The sequence below is a fragment of the Dendrobates tinctorius genome, unplaced genomic scaffold (assembly GCF_039654945.1).
Source record: "Dendrobates tinctorius isolate UK_male_01 unplaced genomic scaffold, ASM3965494v1 ptg000046l, whole genome shotgun sequence".
Lineage (NCBI taxonomy): Eukaryota > Metazoa > Chordata > Amphibia > Anura > Dendrobatidae > Dendrobates > Dendrobates tinctorius.
The window spans coordinates 48352488-48374442 of NW_027361714.1; the positions used below are offsets into that span (position 1 = coordinate 48352488).

The 21955-nt window shown below is 42.8% G+C and overlaps 1 protein-coding gene and 1 long non-coding RNA gene across 2 annotated transcripts in view; both read right to left on the reverse strand.

Annotated features, from left to right (window-relative positions):
• Positions 1 to 1056: 1056 nt before the first annotated feature.
• Positions 1057 to 14392, reverse strand: LOC141089627 (uncharacterized). Its single transcript, XR_012232352.1, has 2 exons — positions 14262 to 14392; positions 1057 to 1814 (listed from the first exon to the last, which is right to left on the reverse strand). It is a non-coding gene; the product is annotated as an uncharacterized lncRNA (long non-coding RNA).
• Positions 14393 to 20031: 5639 nt separating this feature from the next.
• Positions 20032 to 21955, reverse strand: part of LOC141089653 (interferon alpha/beta receptor 1-like) — a 77136-nt gene continuing 75212 nt past the window's right edge. Inside the window, exon 5 of the mRNA XM_073576138.1 lies at positions 20032 to 20060. Within this exon, the coding sequence (XP_073432239.1) occupies positions 20032 to 20060 (29 nt within the window). The remainder of the gene's footprint in view (positions 20061 to 21955) is intronic.

A 21955-nucleotide genomic window follows, 5' to 3' on the forward strand; every position in this document is an offset into this window, starting at 1 on the left:
GAAGCAATATATGGAGGCATTATACTGTATGGGGTATAATATGGGGGCGTTATACTGTTTGGAGCACTGTGCGGGGGCATTATACTGTATGGAGCACTATTTGGGGCCCACTATATCGTATAGAGTAATATATGGGTTCCATTATACTGTATGGAGTAATATATAGGGCCCAGTATACTGTATGGCGCAATATATGGAGCCATTATACTGTATGGAACAATATATGGGGTCATTATATATGGTAGGAAGCAATATATGGGGGCATTATACTGTATGGAGCATTCTATTGTCTCCATTGTACTGTATGGAGCAAAATATGGGGACCATTATACTGAATGGAGCATTATATGGGGTCCATTGTACTGTTTTGAGCAATATCTGGGGGTCCATCATTCTGTATGTAGCAATATATGGGGCTACTACACTGTATGGAGCACTGTGTGGGGACATTATACTGAATGGAGCATTATATGGGGGCATTATACTGTATGGAGCATTATATGGGATGCATTGTACTGTATGGACCAATATATGAGGCCGATTATTCTGTATGGAGCATTATACTGTATGGAGCATTAAATGGGGACCATTATATTATTTTTTTAACAAATTTTGATATTTTTTATCACTTAAATAGAAAAGAACAAGACATGTTTGTTATCTATGAACTTGTAATAACCTGGAGAATCATAATGGCAGGTCAGTTTTAACATTTGGTGAACATGGTTAAAAAAAAACACTTGTGGAATTGCACTTTTTTGCAAATTCACCACACTTGTAATTTTTTTTTCCAGTTTTCCACTACATTATATGACAAAACCAACGCTGTTGTTCAAAAACACAACTCGTCTGACATGAAAACAAGACCTTGTAAGACCATATTGATGCAAAAATGAAAAAGTTAGGGCTCTGGGAAGAAGGTGAGCAAAAATGCAAAAATGGAAAATGGCCTGGGATGAAGGTATTAAACTCAATTTCCTGCCAACTAGTCTGGGTTTCTCCTCTATTCTGCTGTTGATGACATCTCACATTGCTCAGTACAATGAAACTCAGCTGTAAATTGAACCATAAAATGTGCATGTTATTATCAGGATTATACAGCCATTCTGACAGTTTACAGTAAGTGCTGCAGCCTTATCAATGCTGAGAGTTATTTATTACTGTTTGTAGTACTTGTATTGGGAAATCCAGTGACTGATCTGCTTTAACAACCTAGGACCAAGTAAAATGTTAACTAGTTCTAATAAACTTTGTGACACATATAATAATACATACTTTCCATGAGAAAACATTGGGAACATGCTTTCTTACTTTTCTTCAATAGTGTTGCTATATAAGGGTTCGGGATCATTTACGTATAAATTACTTAAATTATCATTTTGATTTACATATGGGTGTCCGTGTCCTGGTTTATGACAAAATTCCCCACTTGTAATTAAGTCATTATAATAGCCTTTATCTTTAGAAAAATGGGTATGACGTGGTAACAGTTCTACTTTTGTGTATCTTGCTTGAAGGGTAATAAAAACATTCTGATTTTTTACTGGAATTTGTTTAGTGCCATAAGTCGAGTTTCTTAGCTCCACCGCTTTGTCAAGGAGACAACTGGGATCGATGTCTTTCAGTCTACAGTTGGCATAGTCTTTTCCCCAAGTTTCAGTGGAGACATAGCGCTTGTTTTGGAGATCTTCATTGACATTCTCATCTGATGGAGGAATATATTTAGAGAGCTCCATGCCTTCAAATATAGAAGGGACCATGAAGGTAGCATCAGATTTGTTGTCACTTGGTTTTGATTTTTCAGTATTTAAAATCTGTTTTAAAGAAGCAAAAAAGAGTTAGAGTTAAATGGGGTTAACCAGTTATAATAAAAGTGAGGGCATAGCTGGAGCCAGGGAATGCTAAGATACCAGTTAAACTCTACCTTGGTGGCCAAGTGGCCCAGAAGCCTCCCTGTCACATAATAGGACACTACTACTATGGATTTTACAGCCCGAGATCTTCAATTTATCATTCTGAAGGAGACTTTTTTTTATCAGTTCATGACCAGGATTGTTTCTGGCCAAGCATATATTCATTTTTTATTTTACATTCACTTTTAACAGGTGTAAAAATTTTAATGATTTATAATAATTTAGATATACAAATAATTTTTGCTTCTTTTTTCACAATACATGAGTGTTAGGAGTCAGATTTCTGCCCTGACTATGTAGGAATCTAGACCCTCACATTCTGCAGTCTCCTGCTCTCTGTCCACTGTAGAAGAGATTGCAGAGGAGATTGCTTTGCAACAACTCTCTCCGGAGGTAAAGTCCTTAATCCCATCCACTGAGCATGCTCGTGGGACGATCTCCCATTGGAGTTCGGCGGTCAGGTGCTCAGGTCCTGCTCCTGATTCCATTGGTCCAGCTCAGGGTTCTGGAGACTTCCGGAAGGTCACGTTCGCTATAAAAATTGCGCATGGCTGTTCCGCCATGCGCTAGTATAGTCATACTTGCTGCTGTGTGTATGTTGATAGATGCATGATCTGGTGAATGACTCATTTGAAACCCCTTTCCTTAGATATTACAACTGTGTGTGGGATTGAGTTATTTAGCCAGTATCAGCGCCAGCGCGCCATTGCTCCTGGCACACTTGCTAGCGTCAGACATCGCGCTTGCTGTTCGGCGGTGTCACTCTGCGGCACTAGTCACGCCGCGCTGTTGTAGCAGCTTATTTGGGCATCCGCTGTTGCGACGCTCGACACACGAAAAGCTACGGTAGGTCTAGACGGACGTAGTACCACCATTCTGGGCTATACTCCTGTGACCGCATTACCGCGTGTGTTACTCTGAGTACCTGTGACACTAACAGGCTCAGACTTATTGTGTTTCTCTCTGTGTTGCAGCTCTGTGAGTTAACAGAGATTGCCTGTGTACTCGGGTGACGTCAAACCCTGTGCACACTACCGCCATATTGCTCTGTCATCACCTAGCTGCGGTTTTTCTATCGACCGCACGGTGGACCCCGAGCGGCGAACACACTTTATTTATATTTTTATTTAGTGTGTTCCGCCGTTCTTAACAATGAGGTGTAAGTTTTATGTAATTTATAATTTTTTATTGCTGATATTGTGCGAAAGTACAAAGAAAATTAGGAAATATGTGTCTATTTTTAACTTTTTTTATTATTTTTTTTCCCACTATAAAGGATCATTAAAAACACTTGAAATTGCGTGATATATTGGACATACAGTATTTGGATTTGAGAGTGCAGAGTTTACTGGATTCTTTCGGGGCGCGAGGAGTAAATGCTTTTCCAGAACCTTTGTGCTACCAGTAACTTGGAAGCCCCCTTTATTATCATTGACAGATGACGGACCTAAGTGGGGGCTTTTTTGTAAATTGAGTTGAAGTTTTTATTGGGTACATTTTGTATAACATTTTTGATCACATTTATCCTGCGCTCTATGCTCCTGGCATGGTCTAAGCAGGGCACCATGGCTGGCAGACCCGGAGATCATCATGACCATCTCGGGTTGCCATGACATGGATCGAACCCTCGCAATGACATTGTAGGGGTGCTGATCAGAAGAGAGAGGGAACCCCCTACTTCTGCTAGCCTCCCAAAATGTTGCAATCAATATAGATCGCGACACTTATGAAGTTAAACTGCCAGGGGCAGTACAGGCACCACTCCTGACAGTAACAGCTGTAACTTGGCTACCATGCACAGATCTTGTGCAACATACGATCGCCATGGCTTCCCCATACATGAAAGGTCGGGAATCTCTACCTGACAGTGATATATGAGTATGTTAAAGATTGTAAAGGGGTTAATTGCTGATATCCCCTACAACTGTGGCTAGTATACTAGTCCAGTTACAGGGGAAATTCAGATTCCTGACTGTATAGACAATGTCAGGTTCTTCTAGTACCCAACAGCTCCTGTTCCCTCTCTACACCCAATGATCACATGATCGCTCCATCTGGAGGATAAAGCATCCTCAGTGCTTCCTAATCTATGTACTGTATAAAGTGCCAGTTTATCCCTGTGTAAACAGTGATCAAGAATATAAGCAGGGAAATAAACCATATCAACCAAAAAGAAAGAGAGACATACAAAAAGCAGGGATCACCTTAAACAATAGCAATTTGATTAAATAGGACACACAAGAAAACCACAAATGTATTTAAAAACAATTAAAAATGGTTACCACTGTGACGACCAAGGAAGGCAACAGCCGAGAGTGGACCCTCTGGATCACGGAACTGGAGCTCCTGGGGGTGAACGCGCCAGGTGGAGCCGACCCCTATACAGGGACCGTTAGGGGCAGACCCTCGGAAGACAGATACCGCGACAGCTAGAACCAAGAGGGGTGGCTCAAGGGACCAGAGAACAACTGGGGGAACCAGAGCACAGGAAGAAACCAAAGATACAGGACGGATTAGGAGCACAGGGCAGAGTACGGAGTACAGGATGGAGTACGGAGTATGGAGTACATGACGGAGTATGGGGTACTGAATGGAGTACAGGACTGAGTACAGAGTACAGGACGGGGTACGGAGTACAGGTTGGAGTATAGGACGGAGTTCGGGACTGAGTGAGGAGTACAGGACAGAGTACGAAGTACAGGATGGAGTACGGAGTACAGGACGGAGTACAGGACTGAGTGAGGAGTACGGAGTACAGGACTGAGTACAGAAAGAAGTTGTAGGGAAGACCCCTACAAATCGATCAGAATACCGCAAGGGGTAGCACACGATAATCAGGTGTCTCCACCATCTTGGAGACGCCAGATATACCATACGCCGCTGGATGACTGGGCGGCCAGGGCCTCTGGGCGGGCACTGCAGGGTTAAGAAACCTGCAGAGCGCGCGCCCGCGGCCTAGGGCGCCTGCCCGGGACAGCCACGCGCCGGGAGGATGGGAGCAAGGAGGAGGAGGCGGGCACAGAGCAACGAGCCATGGGCGGGTAAGTGGAGGCGGCGGCGGACCCCGCCACTGCTGGAACGGCGGCGATCACCACCGACGTGACAACCACAAGTAAAATTTGGTATGTATCTGTCAGCTGGCTCCCCACCAGCAGAGCTACACAATTTTGTGCAAGCAACTTACACTGCCTGCATTGATGGTTTAGAACAGAAACATAAGTGCATAGCAAATATGGACTGCCCAGTCATTTATAGTCTATGGACAATAGACTATAGTCCTTAAAGTAATTAAAGGGAATCTGTCAGCATTTTTTTGCTATCTTGATTGAGAGCAGCATGATGTAGACAAAGAGACCCTGAATCCAAGTATGCATGACTTAGTTTACCGTTTGCAGTGGTTCTGACACAGAGATTTTAGATTTAGAAATGCAGCAGAGCTGAGAAAGCTAACCCAGCCCACACCAGGCATTCCATAGACAATTTCTATAGACAGTGATGTACTTATCATGGAAAGGGGTGGAGTCAGACCAGGAGACATATGCTGCTGTGTCCTAGCAATAATAAGCTCCTGGTGCTAAAATAATCATTGCAAGTTAGCAAAGACACAGAGCTTGATAAGAGAGGCAGTGCTGAAAACTGAGTTTCAACCCCTACAGCATGCTGTCTTCAGATTACATAGTGAAAACCTGCTGACAAATTTCCTTTAAGAAGTAGTTACATAAATGTTTTTTAATGTATTTAGTATTCAAAACCAGATGTGTGATGTTGTTTTGGTTTATTTGCTAACCAGGTATTGATAAGGAGGAAGGGGGAGGGGTCTTGAACACTGTAATGTTTATTCCAGTTGTACATTTTCATTGAATTTCATTTTCTACATTTTGCTTTGCATATCTGTTATCTTTATATATAAATTAATAAAACATTTCCATACAATAGTTTTGGAAAAAAAAAATTCCTGAGTTTAGGAAGATCAAGATTTCTGAATGAATGGGTAACAGTTATTTGGAAAGTTATGCTTGAAATACTGTATCTATTTCCTTCGTACATTCCTTTTACAGTAAAATGCACATTACATGCATACTTAAAATTCATAACTGATATGACATTGAATGCATGAAGCATTCCCCAGGAAATTGTGGGCAAAAAAGGTGGGGTGTATAAAAGTCGGAGGTGCGTTGGCATTTGCTACAAATATGTGCATATTTTAAATTGTTGTCTGTGTGGGCTTCTACATTAAGCCCACCTTAAATATTCTGGGAGTCTGATGCCGTGGGGGTAGTGAAATTATTTGTTTTTCTTTTATATGCCAGCCAATCACTTCAATAGAATATCATCATCTTTATTCCTTCTTATCTTCTTGATATTTTACTTCCCTTCTCTTTTTTTAGTGGCAGGGCCTGGTGGACACACCATTAGTGCAACCTGTGCAGCTGTATAGGGGCCAAATAGGCACGAGGGCCCAATGTGACCTAGCATCTTATTTCTGTTTATTAGATTTTCTGTAAATGCCCTTCCTTGGGTTGAGACTTTAAAGGTGTTCTATAATGACCTATTAAATAACAAGGGGTGCAAATTTTATCTTTGTACTGAGGTGCTCAGTTTTATGTGCCCCACTCTGTTTAGGGTTTTTGAGCTAAATAGTTTTTTTGAACCTGTGAACAAATATTCAGGGCTGAATATAGATTATAGTTTCTTTATTGTATTTTGAGTGATGATGGAATATTTGGAGATTTATCTTACTACTATTAACCTGTAGAAGACAATTCATGAATGCATTTCATGTATTGTATATACATCACAGGAGACAGTGGGGTTGGAGCATATACAATAGGAGACATTGGGGTAGAGTATATAAATCACTGGAGGTATTGGGTTCTGAGCACATACAATAGGAGACATTGGCAGTGGAGTATATACATGACAGGAGACAGTGCGGTTGGAGCACATACAATAGGAGACATTGGGTTGTGGAGGATATACATCACAAGAGACAGTGGAGTTGGAGCATATACCATAGGAGACATTGGGGCAGCAGCATATACATCACATAGTAGACACTAGGACTGGAGCATATACAATAAGAGACATCAGGGATGGAGTATATAAATCACATGAGACAGGGGGTTGGAGCATATACAATAGGAGACATTGGCGCAGGAGCATATACATCAGATAGTAGATAGTGTTGAGCATTCTGATACTGCAAATATCGGGTATCGGCCGATATATTCGCTGTATCGGAATTCCGATACCGAGTACCGATATTTTTTCAATATCGGATACCGGAATCAGAAGTCCCCATAATGCAATGAGCCACTGTTGTGGCTGTGATTGGCTGCTGAAATGATGTCATCATGATGCGCGGTCTGTGCGCATCATGATGCGCGGCCTGTGCCGACTGCTGGGGGGCCTGTACGGGCCTGCTGGGGGCCTGTGCCGGCTGTCGGGGGTCTGTACGGGCCTGCCGGGGGCTTTGCCGGCTGCCGGGGGTCTGTACGGGCCTGCCGGGGGCTTGTGCTGGCTGTCGGGGGTCTGTACGGGCCTGCCGGGGGCCTGTGCCGGCTGCCGGGGGTCTGTACGGGCCTGCCGGGGGCTTGTGCCAGCTGCCGGGGGTCTGTACGGGCCTGCCAGGGCCTTGTGACGGCTGCCGGGGGTCTGTGCAGGCCTGCCGGGTGCCTGTGCCGGCTGCCGGGGGTCTGTGCGGGCCTGCCGGGGGTCTTGTGTGTGTGCAGGCATCGTTCGATGGGACTACAAGTACCATCGGGCGATGCCTGCTACAATGACAGTGATTGACACATTAGCCAATGATGGGACAGTAGTAGTCCCATCATCCGGCTAATGTGTTGAATGTAAAACAAAAAAATATATATATATACATACTACATACATACTACATATATATTACATTCATACTACATACATACATACTACATACATACAACATGCTACAGACATACAGTACATACTACATTCATACTACATGCATACTACATATATACTACATTCATACTACATACATACAACATATATACTACATTCATGCAACATACATACATACATACTACATGCATACTACATATATACTACATTCATACTACATACATACTACATATCTACATACATATTACATATATACTACATTCATACTACATACATACAACATACATACTACATATACACTACATTCATACAACATACATACATACTACATTCATACTACATACATACTACATACATACAACATGCTACAGACATACAGTACATACTACATACATACTACATACATACTACATACATACTACATATATACTACATTCATACAACATACATACATACAACATGCTACAGACATACAGTACATACTACATAGATACTACATATATACTACATTCATACAACATACATACATATATACTACATTCATACAACATACATACTACATACTACATACATACAACATGCTACAGACATACAACATACATACTACATACAACATACATACATTCATACAATACATACATACTACATACAATACATTCATACAATACATATAGACATACAGTACATATAACATAGAGTACATACTCACCAATACTTGTCACATTGTTCCCCGAAGCCAGTGTCATCTATGAAAAAATATGAAAATAACAAACAAGCCATATACTCCCTGATCCGCAGAAATCCATGTGTCCCACGCCGATTTCCCGTGGAGAACAGCAGCATCAGCTGATGCGACCGCTCTCTACGGGGCTCCAGGAATCCAATGACGGGAGGTAGGTATCCTTCCGCACTGTATTCCTTCGCCACTGTAAAAAAATAGTCTCTGGTCTCACTTTATGGCAAAAGCTGCGTGGGAACTTTTTCACACAGCAATGCCAAAAGTGAGACTAGGGACTATTTTTTTTACAGTGGCGGAGGAATACAGTGCAGAAGGATACCTACCTCCCGTCATTGGATTCCTGGAGCCCCGTAGAGAGTGGTTGCATCAGCTGATGCTGCTGTTCTCCATTGGAAATCGGCGTGGGACACTCGTGGATTTCTGCGGATCAGGGAGTATATGGCTTGTTTGTTATTTTCATATTTTTTCATAGATGACACTGGCTTTGGGGAACAATGTGACAAGTATTGGTGAGCATGTACTCTATGTTATATGTATTGTATGTCTATATGTATGAATGTATTGTATGTAGTTTGTATGTATTGTATGAATGTATGTATGTTGTATGTATGTTGTATGTCTGTAGCACGTTGTATGTATGTAGTATGTATGTATGTTGTATGAATGTAGTATGTATGTAGTATGTATGTTGTATGTCTGTAGCATGTTGTATGTATGTTGTATGTATGTAGTATGTAGTATGTATGAATGTAGTATGTATGTATTGTATGAATGTTTGTATGTTGTATGTAGTATGTATGTAGTATGCATGTTGTATGTCTGTAGCATGTTGTATGTATGGAGTATGTACTATGTATGTATGTTGTATGAATGTAGTATGTATGTTGTATGTCTGTAGCATGTTGTATGTATGTTGTATGTATGTAGTATGTATGTATGTTGTACGAATGTAGTATATATGTATGTAGTATGTATGTATGTATGTATGTAGTATGAATGTAGTATGTTTGTTGTATGTATGTTGTATGTCTGTAGCATGTTGTATGTATGTTGTATGTATGTAGTAAGTATGTAGTATGTATGTATGTTGTATGAATGTAGTATATATGTAGTATGTATGTTGTATGAATGTAGTATATATGTAGTATGTATGTATGTTGCATGAATGTAGTATATATGTATGTAGTATGTATGTTGTATGAATGTAGTATATATGTAGTATGAATGTAGTATGTATGTTGTATGTCTGTAGCATGTTGTATGTATGTTGTATGTATGTAGTAAGTATGTATGTATGTTGTATGAATGTAGTATATATGTAGTATGTGTAGTATGTATGTATGTATGTTGTATGAATGTAGTATATATGTAGTACGTATGTAGTATGTATGTAGTATGCATGTAGTATGCATATTTTTTTTTTTTACATTCAACACATTAGCCGGATGATGGGACTACTACTGTCCCATCATTGGCTAATGTGTCAATCACTGTCATTGTAGCAGGCATCGCCCGATGGGACTTGTAGTCCCATCGGACGATGCCTGCACACACAGAAGACCCCCAGCAGGCCCGCACAGACCCCCGGCAGCCGGCACAAGCCCCCGGCAGGCCCGTACAGACCCCCGGCAGCCGGCACAAGCCCCCGGCAGGCCCGTACAGACCCCCGACAGGCCCGCACAGACCCCGCCCGCACACACAGACATGCACAGTGTCCGCCCACGCACCGCCCACACTCTTCCCCCCTCCCGAACTGGATGTGCAAGTAAAGAAAGGGGTTTTTTCATTCCGATATTTCTGTCCCATTGGCTTGAATGGGACTTCCGATATCGGAATCGACGATACCCGATACTTTTTTTGTATTGGGCCGATCCAATCAGATCTGATATTTCTCTATATCGGATGGTATCGCTCAACACTAATAGTAGACACTAGGACTGGAGTATATACAGTAACAGACATCAGGTCTGGAGTATATAGACCACAGGAGACAGGGGGTTGGCGCATATACAATATGAGATATTGGGGGTGGTGTATATACAATAGAAGACATTGGGGGTAGAGTATATACATCACAGGAGACAATGCAGTTGGAGCATATGTAAGGGTTGGCCAGGACTATAATCGTGGCCAGAGACACTATAGCATCGGTGTCCCTGCCTTCCCTGACAGAAAATTGCAATCTACTTTTCCAGGTTCGGGTCCCCCTGGGCACTTCCCAAGCAGTGATGACCCCTCTCCGAGGCGACTCCAAGTAACTGAGACACAGTTCATGGTAACTTGAATGGTTTCTTTACTGATAACTTCACACAATATATCCACAGTTGGCACATCATAGATTACACATTCGTCTTTACTTGCTTCCTCAGCTTTCCCTACTTTGCTGACGCATCCATACGGCACGTGCCCAGACCAGACCGTCTTAGGCTAGTTTCACACTTGCTTTTTTTTGCAGCGCGTTTTTCCCGCAAAAAAACGCATTGAAAAAACGCATACATAAGCATACAACTGCTGCGTTTTTTTCAAGCATTTTTATGAGCATGCATGAAAAAAACGCAGCGTTTTTATGCGTTTGTATGCGTTTTTAGTGCGTTTTTACCGCGTTTGCGTTTTTTTCCAACATTTTTAGGTGGCCCCTCACACTACCCAAACCATGACTTTACTAACCCTAACCCTGACCCTAACCCTAACCCTAACCCTGACCCTAACCCTAACCCTAACCCTGACCCTAACCCTTAACCAAATCATACTTAACCCTAACCCAAACCCTAAACCCTAACTAACCCTAACCCTAACCCTAACCCTGACCCTAACCCTAACCCTGACCCTAACCCTAACCCTAACCCTAACCCTGACCCTAACCCTAACCCTAACCCTGACCCTAACCCTTAACAAAACCATACTTAACCCTAACCCTGACCCTAACCCTAACCCTAACCCTAACCCTGACCCTAACCCTAACCCTAACCCTGACCCTAACCCTTAACAAAACCATACTTAACCCTAATCCTGACCCTAACCCTGACCCTAATCCTTAACAAAACCATACTTAACCCTAACCCTGACCCTAACCCTAACCCTGACCCTAACCCTAACCCTGACCCTAACCCTAACCCTAACCCTAACCCTTAACAAAACCATACTTAACCCTAATCCTGACCCTAACCCTGACCCTAACCTTTAACAAAACCATACTTAACCCTAACCCTGACCCTAACCCTAACCCTGACCCCAACCCTAACCCTAACCCTGACCCTAACCCTAACCCTAACCCTGACCCTAACCCTTAACAAAACCATACTTAACCCTAATCCTGACCCTAACCCTGACCCTAACCCTTAACCAAACCATACTTAACCCTAACCCTGACCCAAACCCCAACCCTAACCCTGACCCTGACCCTAACCCTAACCCTAAACCCCCTTAACTAACCCTAACTCTAACCCAAACCCCTAAATTCCATGGTTAAAAAAAAAAAACGCATATGCAAAAAAACGCATACATGAGCATGCCAGTGCGCACATATGCGCATCCATAGGCTATAATGGCCATTTTTAGCGCAAAACGTGCGCATATGTGCGCATGCGCTTTTTTGCAGGGCCAAAAAATGCAACATGCTGCGTCTGGAAAATACCAACGCACACCCCAAAAAAACGCAGCGCATGAAAATCGCATACATGCGCTTACCAGTGCGCAGGTATGCGCACCCATGTTAAATATAGGGGAAAAAACGCATGCGCAGGTATGCGTTTTTTTCCAGCGCTAAAAAACGCAAATGTGAAACCAGCCTTAGACTGCTTCCCAGTGTCTTCCTGGTCTAACCTAGACATGATGACAATTCCTTCTGCCTGTTTCACCCCAGACTTGAAATCATCCGCCACCTGGTTAGTTTGCCTCTGGAAAAGCATCTGACCCGTCTGTACCACTCCCTGCGAAGCTACAGTATCCGTCTGTTCCTCACTCCATCCGACTCCCGCCCTAAGATCATCCACCCAGGCTACGAGTCACAACATCTTCTCTACTGCTTTGGTTCACTAAACTGATGTCCAATGGATGTGGATAAATTGTACTGTCACTGCTTAACGTTGCGTGGCTGCTGAGCCGTCCTAGGCCTATAGCCCATGTGGATACTTTGGGCACTCTGGCCCTGTCTGAATTCACTTCCTTCTCATCTAACCTTAACTCCCAGCAGCCCCTCCTACGCTTAACCCTATCCTACTAAGAGCTCTATATACTAGAGTGCCCCCCTCTAGTGTCCAAAGGTAGCACTACGCTTTCCCTATTCTGTAGATGGCAAATCTTGAAATGCAGTAAACATTATCACCACTATGTGCAAATAAAACAAACAATAGCAATAAAACATAAAGACAAACAATGGAAATACCCAGAAAGGAGTCGCAGTGCCATTTAGCAATGAGTAATAAATACAACGTTGAACATCTTACTTAACCCCTTTACACATATACAATAGGATACATTGGGGGTGGAGGATATATATCACAGGAGACAGTGTGGTTGGAGCATATACAATAGTAGACATAGGGGTGGAGTATATACAATAGGAGACATTGAGGGTAGAGTATATACATCACAGGAGACAGTGTGGTTGGAGCATATACAATAGGAGACATTGGGGTGGAGGATATACATCACAAGAGACAGTGGATTGGAGAATATACAATAGGAGACATCAATGCCGGAGTTTGTACATCACAGGAGACAGTGGGGTTGGAAAATGTACATGAAATGAGACAGTAGGGTTGGAGAATGGATATCAAAGGAGACAGTGGGGCTGCTGCTATCTTCATCTGTGGGAAAGGAGCACATCACACGCTAACTCCGCCCACAAAATAAGTCCAGACACTGCATCAGGACGGAAACCTTCAGCACATGTGCCACAGTGTTCAGTACTAAACGCTGTGTGCACATGCAAGAAGGAGTTTAAAAGACTATTGGACAGCAAAATGTGGCCACCAGCCCAACCCTGCATTCCCAGGGAATCTGCTCGGATGTCAGGGAAAGGGCTTAAGGGCCCATTTGCAGGCTCAGGGCTCACTTCCCCAATAAGTAAATGTTAATTCAATTTAAGAATGGACACCAGATTACTGTTTCAGAAATGACCAGACAAACAGAATCAAAACCAAGTAAAAGATTAGAGATTTCGCTTCTACAATATCAGCATGCATCTATTGTGCAAACTTAACAGTGAAAGGCTTAAAGGTGTATTCCCATCTCAAAGATCCTATCCCAATATGTAGTAGGTGTAATAATAATAATAATATTAGCAGCAAATGTCTCCAGTTAGAAATGTAGTGTAGTTCTTCTGATTTGCTATGCTACTTACCATGTGCAAGGTATTACAGTAGCTTTGGTATCCATGGTTACAACCACTCACATAGTGACAGTTAGTTGCTAGTGATCGTAACCATGGATACCTAAGCTACTACAATGTCCTGCATAAGAGGTAAGCGACATGGTGAATCAGAAGAACCATACTACATTTCTATTTGGAGGTATTTGCTAATATTACATGCTATTACATATACTGCAAATTGGGAAAGGCTCTTTCAGATGGGAAAATACCCCTTTAATGAAAGCTTTTGTGGAGAGAACCCAACCTGAAGAGTAAGAATCTTTTGCTTGTTAGTGGCTTTTCATTCTGGCTCATAAAGAAGGAAGTTTGAGTGGAAAACGCTCACATTATTTATTTCAGCATATTTTCAGCTTACCAGGTTAGAAGGAAGAGGTGTCTTTGGATACAATACGTTTCTGTACAGAATAAGATAAATGGTCAGAATGGCAAGAATGAACACCGAAGCCATGACAGCCAAGATGGATCCTATGAGGACTTCCTGAGCAATTAAACCTAAGGAAGATATGTATCAAAATGAGTAATTACGTAAATACATAAAAATATATATTTTAGCTGTAGGTATATTGAATAATCATCAATATATTGTGTCCAATAACTTTAAAGGATCCTTTTAGATATACCCAGCCCTCGCACGTTGATTCGTTCCTGAGTGGTACAAAACTCCTAGAAGGAAACTATTAGTATAACTTTTGATATGTTTATGTTTATTTTTATCAAATACATACATACCTACGTATAAACACATACATATTTATGTAAACATTACATTACATTGTATATACATATGAAAAAAAAGAAAAATGGAAGGAAAATGAGAAAAAAAAATAGAAAATAAATGATATCATCTTATATCATAACTATAGAATAGACATGGACCACACATCCAAAACATACATATTGATTTATTGTGGCGAAGCAAAAATTTACAAAACAGAAAATGAGGTTATTATTTTTATTATTATTTATTTATATAGTGCCATTAATTCCATGGTGCTGTACATGAGAAAGGGGGGTTACATACAAAGTTATAGCTATCGATAACAGTAAACAAATTTACAATGACAGACTGGTACAGAGGGGAGAGGACCCTGTCCTTGCGGACTTACATTCTATGGGATAGTGGGGAAGAGACTGAAGGTCAGAGGGGGAAGCAGCTCGGGCGGTGGAGAGGCGGCAGAATGGTCATTGCAGGCTGTAAGCTTTCCTGAAAAGATGGGTTTTCAGGTTCCCTTTCAAGGATCCGAGGGTGGTGGATAATCGGACGTGTTGAGGCATGGAATTCGAGAGGATGGGGGATATTCGGGAGAAATCTTGGAGGCAGTTGCATGAGGAACGAATAAGTGTGGAGGAGAGTAGGAGGTCTTGGGAGGATGGAAGATTACTCGAGGGAAGATACTGGGAGATTAGTTCAGAGATATAGGGAGGTGACAGGATATGGATGGCTTTGAAGGTCAGTGTTAGTAGTTTGAATTGGATTCATTAGGGAATTGGGAGCCAGTGGAGAGATTTGCAGAGGGGGGAGACAGGGGAGTAGCAAGGAGAAAGGTGGATTAGTCGGGCAGCAGAATTGAGGACAGACTGGAGTGGTGCAAGAGAGTTAGCAGGGAGGCCACAGAGGAGAGTGTTGCAGTAGTCAAGGCGGGAGATGATGAGGGCATGTACGAGAGTTTTAGTAGATTGAGGGCTGAGGAAGGGACGGATTCTGGAAATATTTTTGAGTTCAAGGCGACAGGAGGTGACAAGAGTTTGGACATGTGGTTTGAAGGACAGGGTAGAGTCGAGAGTTACTCCGAAGCAGCGGATTTCAGGTGCGGGAGAGAGCGTGATGCCATTTACCATAATAAATAGATCGGGTAGGGAAGATATGTGAGATGGAGGAAAGATAATGAGTTCAGTTTTGTCTACATTGAGGTTTAGGAAGTGAGAGGTGAAGAAGGAGGATATGACTGATAGACACTTCGGGATTCTGTACAGCAGAGAGGTGACATCTGGGCCAGAGAGGTAGATCTGAGTGTCATCTGCATACAGGTGGTACTGGAAGCCATAGGACTTTATGAGTTGTCCTAGGCAAAGGGTTTAGATGGAAAAAAGTAGGGGCCCCAGGACAGAGCCTTGGGGGACTCCAACAGAGAGAGGGCAGGATTAGGAGGTAGTGTGGGAGTGGGAAACGCTGAATGTGCGGTCAGAAAGGTACGAGGCAATCCATGACAGGGCAATGTCTTTGATGCCAAGGGAAATAAGAATCTGTAGCAGTAGGTAATGGTCGACTGTGTCGAAGGCAGAGGACAGGTAGAGAAGGAGGAGGATGGAGAACTGTCTATTAGCTTTGGCTGTGAGTAAGTCATTAGTAATTTTGGTCAGGGCAGTTTCGGTGGAGTGGTGGGGGCGGAAGCCAGATTGGAGGATGTCAAGGAGGGAGTTAGATGAGAGGTGGGAGGAAAGTTGAGCATTGACATGCTGTTCAAGGAGTTTGGAAGCAAACGGGAGCAGTGATATGGGGTGAAAGCTGGGCATAGCAGTTGGGTCAAGGTTTGTTTTTTTGAGCATGGGTGTGATGGTGGCATGTTTGAAGGCAGAGGGGAAGGTACCAGAAGATAGCGATAGGTTGAAGAGATGGGCTAGGGCTGGGATGAGCGTGTTAGTGAGGTTGGGAAGCAGGTGGGAAGGGATACGGTTAAGTGCACAGGTGGGGAGGTGTGATTTGGAGATGAGTAAGCTCTCCTTCAGTGATGTTGGAGAGGGAGGTTATTAGGGAAGGATAGAGGTCTGGTATGTGGAGTGGTTGGGGAGGTGGAACAGTAAAGGTTTGCCTTGTTTGGTCGATCTTGTTTTTGAAGTAGGTGGCAAAGTCCTCAGCAGAGATGAAGGGAGTTGGAGTTGGCAGTGGTGGGCGGAGGAGAGAGTTAAATGTGCTGAACAGTTGTTTTGGGTTGTGGGATAATGAAGATACAAGGTTTGTGAAATAGGTCTGTTTGGCAGAGGTGAGGGCTGATTTGAAGGCAAGTGTAGCTTGTTTGAGAGCAGTGAAGTTGTCTGGCAGGCATGTTTTCTTCCAACGTCGCTCCACAACCCTGGATGCTTGTCAAAGTTTTTTGGAGAGGTTGTTGTGCCAGGGATGCCTATTGATTCGTCAAACTTTGCCATGAGTGAGAGGGGCGACTGAGTCTATGGCTGATGTGAGGGTGGCATTGTAGAAAGCGGTAGTGGTGTCCGTATCGTGGAGTGAAGATATGGAGGACAGAAGTAGAAGAGAGTCTGAGAGTCTGTGAGTGTCTAGGTGTGCAAGGTTTCTGTGAGGATGTGCTAGTGGCTGGACATGGGGGGCAGGTGAGAAGGACAAGGATGAGGAGGTGAGTAGATGGTGGCCAGATAGGGGGAAGGGAGACGTTTTGAGAGGTAGGGAACAGAGGCGGGTGAAGATGAGGTCTAATGTATGTCAGTCTGTGTGGGTGGCTGTGGAGGACCACTGGGGAAGGATGAGGTAAGTGACAGGAGTTTGGAGGCTGCTGGCTTGTGGGTGTCAATGGGGATGTTGAAGTCCCCCCTGATGATGGTGGGGATGTCAGCAGAGAGAAAGAGGAGGAGCCAGGTGGAGAATTGGTCGATGAAGGTAGTGGCTGAGCCCGGTGGTCGGTATATGACAGCCATTTGGAGATTAGAGGGAGAGTAGATACGGACAGAGTGAACCTCAAAAGAAGGGAGGATGGGGGAGGGTAGGGGGTGGATAGGGTTAAAGGAGCAGTTTTTAGAAAGAAGGAAACCCACACCTCCACCATGTCTGTTGCCTGGGCGAGGAGTGTAGGTAAATTGGAGGCTGCCGTAACTCAGTGTGGCAGGGGAGGCCTTGTCAGGGGGTGTCAGCCAGGTCTCAGTGAGGGCCAGGAAGGAAAGGTTGCAGGAGGTAAAGAGGTTGTGAATCATGTGGAGCTTGTTGCAAATGGAGTGGGCTGTTGTGAGTTCGCTTTCTGGCCTCCCTCTGGTTATTACTGAAGGTAGTGGAGCTGGTCAGATTGACAGAGGGATTGCAAGTTCTCTTTCTGGGCTCCCTCTGGTGGTTACTGGAGGTAATGGAGCTGATCTGATTAACAGAGGCTTGCCACCTGATAATGAGGACGACGATTGGAGATCTGGGGTTTCAGATTGGGATTTAAGACAGCTGACTCCCTCTATCCCTGCTGGTGATTTCTCCTTGCCTCCTGAGGTCTGATGTTTCCAGCTCTGTCCCTGCATGTTAAGCTAAGTGTTCATTTGCTATTCTGTTTTCATTTGATCTGGTTTTTCTATCTCAGTTTTGTGTGGTCAGCCAGCTACGGCTAGGGCTGTGCTGAATCACCGTCCATATGTTACTGCTTGTGCCAGTTTGTTTTTGTCCCTTGTTTGATTGGCTTCTTTTTGCTCTGCTTTCAGAATATACCAGAGTGCTGATATAGTGGGCGAAATCATGCGACTGCAGTGTTTTTTGCATCAGACGTGTTGGACTTTTGGCAGGGTTTTTTGCATGATTGCAGACAGCGTCTTTCCTTTCCTGTCCTGTCTAGTCAGTGTGGGCTCCATCATTTGCTCAGTCTATTTTCCTGCCTGCGTATGTGTTTTCATCTTGTCTGACAGACAATATATGTTTGGGGGCTATCTATTCCTTTGGGGTCTGCTCTGGGGCAGTTTAGATTTCCCCTTTCTTGCTTTAAGCTTAGTTAGTTCTCCGGCTGTGCCGAGGTGTCTAGGATCATTGTAGGTACGCTCCACGGCTACTGCTAGTTGTGTGGATGGGATCAGGGGTCTGCAATCCACTTAGTTACCAACCTCTCTGGTTTTCTGTGGCTTAGCTTGGGCTTGCTCTCCTCCTCGGTGACCCAATCATAACAGCGGGCATTCCAAAGTGCTCCAGAGAAAGGGAGCGGGAGGGTGGGGGTCAGTGGCACATGTTTTAAGTGTTGGGGGATTGCTGTAGTTTCTCTTAGTGTGGGAAAGATAGGGGTGAGTATTAGTGGAATGTATGAGGCGGAGGGGGGCAGGATTGGGGGATATGTCACCAGCAGTGAGAAGAAGCAGAGAAAGGGAAAGAAGGTGCGTGAAGGAGAGTGGTAGACTTGTATTATATTTTAGTAGGAGAGGTCTGAGGTTAAGGAGTATGTCTGCAGGTGAAGCGAGGTGGGGGGGTAAGAGAGAGGGCGAGATAGTTATTTGGTTTGAGGGTGCAGGGGTTTGGGGATAGCGAAGGAGATTGAAGATTAGTGGAGCAAAAACGGTGAGGGCAAATGTGAGCATGGTTAAAGAGCAGGGTAAGAAAAGAAAGGCAAATAAAATTAGAAAGCAGTGGTTATTCTTACCTTCTGACCAATTACTGGACTATTTCTGGTATTTTTCTGATGTAACACTTTAAAGATGTCACACTTCTAACCTAAGGTTCTTAGTTCAGCATTCTAACCAGACTGTATGAAGCCCACTGCCACTGGTTGTGGATGTCCGGTCCATGTCTTTTTCTACAGCTATGGTATAATATCATCTTGTTCAACATTCTTAAAGGTGTGATAAATCCATTTTGATTCAGAAGAAGACATCTGCTCCAGGTATTAAAAAAACATACTTTTTCAGATTTTGAATACACTATGACTGCATACAAGCTGAAAGGTTTTTTTTTTTTTGCTCTTTTTCTACCAGTTGCAGCCAAGTCCAGTTGCTGGGTTTGAATGGATGAATACATATTTACAAATCACATTCCTGATCATCATTCCTGACATCACCAGGCGGCTCCCTTAGCAGTTAGTTGATCAACAGATTGTTCTTCCATAGAGAAAGGTCTAAAAAGAAATGACTATCATTAGACACTATGTGGCTGATTCATCAAAGCTTTTATGCCTGAATTCTGGCATATAAAATTTTGAAAAGGCTCGTCAAATTCATGACAAGCGCTGATGTTTGCCATGTCACAAATCTTACTCCAGCCGGGACTAGAGTAGAAGCACACACACAGGCGTTCTTCACTTGTCTAACGATCCTGAATCATTAAGAGGCATGAGCCTCTTAATAAATCTCTTAAAGGGAATCGGTCAGGTGATTTATTGTTATGATACAAATGGTATTATCCTGAAATAGGGCTTGGACATCCCTTTCAGAATATGTAACTTTCATTGCTGTAGCTTCTCCAGTTTTCTTGCTGTAAGCAAGATTCAAGAGGATCTTAAAGAGAATTCAGAAAATTCACAGCCACACGACTGCTAGTCAAGCAAATGTAAATCCAAAACGAATATGCACTGTTCCCCATGCCCATAATCTATGCCTGTCCATATAACACTAACATGCATTCTACTGTACCCAGTCTCAGGCTGGGTCTAATAGGAGAAGCAGGATGGAAGGCATGGGGGCCAGTTGCTATCATCGTGTAGTAATTTTCTTGGGAAAATTAAAAAAAATTTTAAAAAAAGTTCAAATCACTCCCATTTCGCCCCATTCAAACTAAAACAATAAAAAAAACAAATATACACATATTTGGTATCACTGCATTCAGAATCGCCTGATCTATCAATATAAAAGAAAAATTAACCCGATCGCTAAATGGAGTAAGGAGAAACAAAGTAAAAACGCCAGATTTGTTTTTTTTGGCCACTGCAAAATTACATTAAAATGCAATAACAGGCGATCAAAAAATCATATCTGCACCAAAATGGTATCATTAAAACATCAGATCGACGCACAAAAAATAAGGCCTCACCCAACCCGAGATCACGAAAAATGGAGACGCTATGCTACGGGTATCGGAAAATGGCACAATTTTTTTTAAAGAAATTTTGGAATTTTTTTACCACCTACATAAAAAAAGTATCTAGACATGTTTGATGTCTATGAACTCATAATGACCCGGAGAATCATAATGGCAGGTCAGTTTTAGCATTTAGTGAACATGGTAAAAAAAACAACTGTGGGTTTGCACTTTTTTTGCAATTTCACCGCACTTGAAATTTTTTTCCCGTTTTCGAGTACACGACATGATGAAGCCAATGGTGTTGTTCAAAATTACAACTCATCCTGCAAAAAACAAGCCATCACATAGTCATTTTGTCCAAAAAATTAAAAGGTTATGACTCTGGGAAGAAGGAGAGCAAAAAATGAAAATGCAAAACCAAAAATGCCTCTGGTCGTTAAGGGGTTAAAGAACCGGAGGGCAGTGCCAAGTGCAATTTACGTACAGAAGGGAAAGTGTGCTAAAATAGAAAGAGATTCCATAGGGATTAAAACAAAACATGGAAGTCAAAATAAAGGATTAAGTATGTACTGTTAGAGAATATGCCTCCTACTTTCTAAAATGAAACAGAAGATAGGTGCAGAGTAAAGAACATAAACAGCAGAATGTAAGTCCCCGTCGAATGTAAGTCCGCAAGGACAGGGTCCTCACCCCTCTGTACCAGTCCATCATTATAAATTTGTTTACTGGTAACGATATCCATAACTTTGTATGTAACTATATCTATAACTTTGTATGTAACCCCCCTTCCCATGTACAGCACCATGGAATTAATGGCGCTATATAAATAAATAATAATAATAAAATAATAATAATAAACAGCAGAGAGATAAACCCTACCTGGTCTTTCACTAACTGACGTAAACTACGGCACTATGGCTAGACATCCAAATGAGACTGTCACCAGCAAGAAATACCAGCAGGGGAAAAGTATATAAAGCTGCACCCAAAAGGTGATAGGGCAGACAAATGAGTAAATGAAAACACCTGTTACCCTAAAAAGACTGAAGCAAAGATAACAGAAACTAAACACTAGGAGAAAAGGTGTATCTGCTGTGGCTCAGCAGACAGAGAAGCTGAATACAAAGCACAGGCTCAAGGGTTAGAACCCAAATGCATGACACCAGTGTTAGGTCCCTATCTGCCATAACATTGCATTTTTCAACAGAACTATGCTTGTGCTATTATAAACTGTTTGCATGACCTAAATATGCTACTATGGTCAGCAATATATCTGGGCTTGTCCCCCCATTGAGCGCATCTGGAATGTCATTAGTCAGCAATTACAGAGGGAGCTGTCACCAGTGGAT